Raw genomic sequence first — 5,053 nt, 5'->3', positions numbered from 1 at the left:
GGGAACTTACATGCCCTACCCTAGAAAAGATTTTTGAAGGAATATCAGATCTTCCCTATGAAGAAGGATATTTTGCCCTATCCTTCGGAATTCGGTCAACATGAGAAGATCCCATAACTGGGACGTCTTCCATATTCCCTTTCTACTACAACTCTTGTTATATTCAAACTCCTACCAGCATTAGGAAGCTACCAAAGTGAGACTCTCACTTAATGCCCACCATCTTCAGCTATAAATAGCCAGGTAAACTCCTTTCCAGAGAATTAATTTTTTTTTCATTCTTACTGGAATTATCTGTTCATAGAGAGATCTGACTTAGGCATCAGAGAGTCCCCCACTGGATCAGCTTGGAACTCACTCTCTTGTGTTTTCCTCTTTGTGTAGGTACCACAATAGCCTAGGACGATTTCTTGCTACAACAATCAGGGAGAACTCTTTTCCACTATTGCTATATTAGAAATTTTAACATATTACTTGAAAATTGAAACATTTAGCACTTGGGAAGTTTAGGTTGCCTAAGAATCTGCCATCATCATAGAGTTTCATAGAGAAAATAGCAATAAAGGCTTGGCCGATACACTATGATGGCTATTGAACCATGAAAAGCATAGGCTACAGTTGGGCCACGAAGATAAGGCCAAACTGAATAGCTTTAAATTAAACACTGGGATTTTTGACTCTGCTAATGAAGAATATCTTAATGGTTAAATTATAAAACGGTCACGTGCATGCCCTTCTAATAACAAGCTAGTCCAATTATATAAACTGGTTGTAGTTCTGTGATTGCATATAACAATAATTATTCGGCCTTATCTTGATTATATGTGGTTGGCTAATGGATTCTTGTCCTTCAATTCTTCATATCTGATACAAGGCCTAAGTTATGCATGTCTTTCCTCACCACTTCTTCTAAGGTCATTTTAGGTCTACCTCTAACTCTTTTAGATCCTTTGATCCGAATCAATCATTCTTCTGTATTAGAGCATCTATGATTGTATAATAAATGAATATCCATGTTGGGGATATCGTGTTTTAAATTCCATCCATGGCAAAAGTGGGGCTATGATGTCTTCAATTTTCTAAGACTATATATTTGTAGCAAAGTTTTCTTTCTTTGTAAGCAAGCTGAGAGAGGTGTGAGGATGAGCATTGCCCTATTCCCCATTGATAGTGAAGCAAGATCTCATCTCCACGAGGATGTAGGCAATCTTGCCGATCTCGTAAATTTGTGTTTATTGTATGATTTTTTTTTTTATTAAATGTATTGTCTGATTGCTTGTTCATGTTTTCTCATTCTTTTCTGCATCAATTTAGGGTCGTGTTTCTACATATTCAGTTGCCATTTGTATACCAATCATAATTTCTTTAAGATTAATTAATTCATGCGCTCTTATCCATGAAGGATGAGAGATATCTATCAAATGCAAAGTCATTAATTGACGATGATGTGTAAATCCAGCATAAATACATATCAAAAAGACATTGATACAAACATAATCAAGAACCCATCAAACATAATTGGTTGAGTACTTCATCACCCTATCCATTTATTCACTCAAGAAACACTTAAGATAGGTGAAGTAAAAATACATCCATCTAGGATCATTATTAGTCCCTCCCCCTTGATAATATATATAATCAACAATACATCCTAGCTCCCCTACTATTTCCAAGGCAATGACACCCATCTATAAGGGAATTCCTCTTATCACAATGGACGAAGAGAAATTTGGTCCCTAAGATAAACTTCTCTCTCCCTAATACACACACCCACACAGAGGCTCAAACCACCATGACATCATGGATTAATCCAGCAAGTGCCTTCTCAAATTGGCTCCATTTCTGCTCCAGAGTCCCATTGTACCCAATGGACATCCTCACTAACCCTTGCGAGATGCCAGCCATCTTCTTCTCCTCTTCATTCATCTCACTACTAGTACTACTCCCAGAGCACGACATGAGGGTTTCATAGTAGCCCAAGCTTACTGCCATCATCCCAAATTGGGTGCAGTTTTGCAAACGGTTCATCAACTCATCCGCCTTCTCCACAGTCTCCATGTCAACACATAAGATGCCACCAAATCCATAATTTTGGTTAGCCATTGATTTCAATAGGGTGTGGCTTGGGTGTTCTTCAAGGCCAGGGTAAATGACTTTGAGCCCTAATTTCTTCATCCTTGTAGCGAAGACCAACGCCCTGTGGCAATGCTCTTTTATTCTAAGCCCTAAGTGAGGAATCCTCTCAGAGAGCTCGAATGCAACCTTTGCATTCATGGTAGGGCCAAGAAGCATTAGTGCACCTTGATGAAGGTCCATCATGGAGCTCACCAGGCTTGTCGGCCCACAAACTGCACCTGTCATCACAGCCCAAATTGATCTTTATTAGGTTATTGTTATAAAGTACTAAGGGTTAAATTCCAGCAATCATTGAGAAATATGAGCCTTAAATTTGAACCATATATATCAAACCCGGGGCCTGACTAATCTATTCAAATTTCATCAATTGCCCAACCAAACATGGCCTAAGATGAACCCTCATATTAAATGTTCCATTACTCCTGGATCAAATGGGTTTGAGTGGGGGTAAGACATTTTGCACTCGTAAATATTTATAGGAGAATGTTTTTCTTCAATTGTAGAGTAGGGTTTAGCCACCATCCTAAGGTTATTAATGTATAGCCCAGCTATAGTATGAAGTCGATGACACTACCCATCCCTTGCACCTTCTCAACACCATCCAAACCCATTGGTCAAGGGCTTCTATCTTGACTGTGGGTGCGGGAAAACTCAATCCAATATTTAGTGTGAGACATGATTAAAGGTCTTAATTTTGAAGTGTTTAGATAACATAAATGTCATATAATCTGAAGTATTATGTCCATCAATCCATTTTATATTTAATTTTGATGGATATTGTCCAAAACAAAGTTGTAAATTTGGCCTGATGGCTTGAACCCGTCCTTGCCCTTCCTGAGCTCGAACAGGGCTTGGGCTAAGATTTCTGACCTTGAAGGTGAGTTAAGGTTGAAAAACAATGACCTTGGGTTAGTGTTAGGCTAGGCCTAGATTGAGGCCTATAGGCCTGGTTCGGCCCAGCCCACTCTGACCTTGATTTTAACCGAAATTAACATTGTATAATTTTTAGGATTGTCATCCTATCCTTCATTGATTCTCATGATCAAGTGTCCTAAACATCTATTATTGTGTTGCATTTCAAACAAATCTGACTTACCGGAAACTGCCAAAAACCAAATCGGAACCAACTCAAAACCTAGACCAAAATCAAAACCAACCCAGTAAGAATACGAAAACAATCCAAAATTCATTAAAAAAAAACAAAAGTTTTGCATAGTTTTTTTTATAGAAAATCAAACACAAACTGGACAGAAAACCAAAACCAACCCAATTACAAACCCATACAAGAAACCGAAGCCAAACCAAAACCAAAATTGAAACCGAAACCGAAATTTGCATTGGTTCGGTTTCGATTTCACCATTTTCACATCAAAACCGATTCAACCGAGACTGAAATCGAGCCGAACCGTCCCATTGAGACCCCTAGAGCCAACCCAACCCAATCGGGCCAAGTCGATTTGGCATAAGCCTGACAGAATTGAACCAAGGCATGAGCTCGACAAGAATGGGTTGGGCTTGGATTGAGTTTTGGGGACCTAGAGTTTGGCTAACTGGGGTTTTAAGAAACTTGGCACAACCCTACCCCGTTTCACCCTTGGTCTCAAAAAACAGATGGATGCCTGAAAATAAATACCTGCAATTATGTCAGCTCCGCCACTGATATACTTGGTGAGGCTATGGACGACAACATCAGCCCCAAGCCTAGCTGGTGACAACACCATGGGAGTAAAAGTATTATCTACTACCACCTTCACCCCTTTATCATGTGCAATCCTGCATAGCTCAGGAATATTAGCAACAGCAAGAGTAGGGTTTGACATTGATTCTAGAAAAAGCACCTTAGTCCTTCCTTTTACTATTGCTTCCTTCACCATGTCATAATCTCTAACATCCACAAAATTTGTTGTTATGTTGCAAACCCTAGGAAGAAAGTGGTTTAGAAGAGCATGAGTCCCACCATACAAGCGACTTGAGGCCACAACATGTCCACCAGTGTTGCATATCTGCATAAGAACTGATGAGGTTGCTGCCATACCACTTGAAGTACAGTATGCAGCCTGTGTTCCCTCTATGGCTGCAATTTGACGGCTGAGGTTCATGATAGTAGGGTTGAAGTGACGGCTATAGATGAAGAAGTCTTGGCTGGGGCCTAACTCACCTGTGAACATTTTGTGCATAGTCTTAGGCTCCATGACTGTAAATGTTGCTGAGGCCTCAATTGACATGTTGATGCCTCCATACTCGCCAAACTCATGGCGTGTGGTTCCAAGAGCCACCGCTGGATCTTCCCATGTTACTATTGGCTTCTTATCTACGCTCACTTGCTTCTCGAGCAGAAGACTGTTATCTCCCATAGCGAGAGAGAGAGAGAGAGAGAGAGAGAGAGAGAGACATTTGGAAAGGTTGGAAGAGGAAAGCAAAGTATTGAAGAAGGATAACAAGCTGACTGTTTATATAGAAATTGGCATAGGTGATGAAATTGGAGAGAGAGAGAGAGAGAGAGAGAGAGAGAGAGAAATGTGTTTAATTTTTTTATATATTTTTATTAGTAAACAAAGCTTTACTGGTAAGAACGTGAACAGAGAGCGGTGAATCTTCACGTACGTGAACATCCCTGGTCCATGGATATGGCATCTATTAATAGATGCCATATCCATGGACCAGGGACATTCACAAACATTCACGTATGTGAAGATTCACCGGATTCGAACGTGTAGACTATAGACCGCCTGTATTCCAAATTGAGCCCAGATCCTCTTCAAACGGACATATCCTCTCCGCGTACATTCATCCATACACACATGTGAGGATCTAACACATCCCACTTCGTACCATTTAAAGGTGAAAAGGGGTATATATAGAAGCAAAAGGGACATGTGTCTCAAATCCACACACACACATATATCCAGGTTAGGGG

At 40.1% G+C, this 5,053-nt stretch overlaps 1 protein-coding gene across 1 annotated transcript; it reads right to left on the bottom strand.

Annotated features, from left to right (window-relative positions):
* Window positions 1–1,627: 1,627 nt before the first annotated feature.
* On the bottom strand, window positions 1,628–4,503 carry LOC122061124 (methionine gamma-lyase-like). Its single transcript, XM_042624319.1, has 2 exons — window positions 3,770–4,503; window positions 1,628–2,354 (listed from the first exon to the last, which is right to left on the bottom strand). Exons 1-2 carry the CDS (start codon window positions 4,488–4,490, stop codon window positions 1,783–1,785), a joined length of 1,293 nt encoding a protein of 430 aa, XP_042480253.1. The 5' UTR covers window positions 4,491–4,503; the 3' UTR covers window positions 1,628–1,782.
* Between the last annotated feature and the right edge of the window lie 550 nt (window positions 4,504–5,053).

The sequence above is a fragment of the Macadamia integrifolia genome, chromosome 14 (assembly GCF_013358625.1).
Source record: "Macadamia integrifolia cultivar HAES 741 chromosome 14, SCU_Mint_v3, whole genome shotgun sequence".
In the NCBI taxonomy this organism is placed as follows: Eukaryota; Viridiplantae; Streptophyta; class Magnoliopsida; order Proteales; family Proteaceae; genus Macadamia; species Macadamia integrifolia.
Note: the sequence above shows the minus strand (reverse complement) of the source record. Positions and strands in the feature narration are given on the sequence as shown.

Coding starts and splice junctions, on each gene's coding strand:
- LOC122061124 (XM_042624319.1), bottom strand. CDS start 4,490: ATGGGAGATAACAGTCTTCTGCTCGAGAAGCAAGTGAGCGTAGATAAG. Junction 2,355..3,769: donor CGGAGCTGACATAATTGCAG/GTATTTATTTTC, acceptor CTGTGATGACAG/GTGCAGTTTGTGGGCCGACA.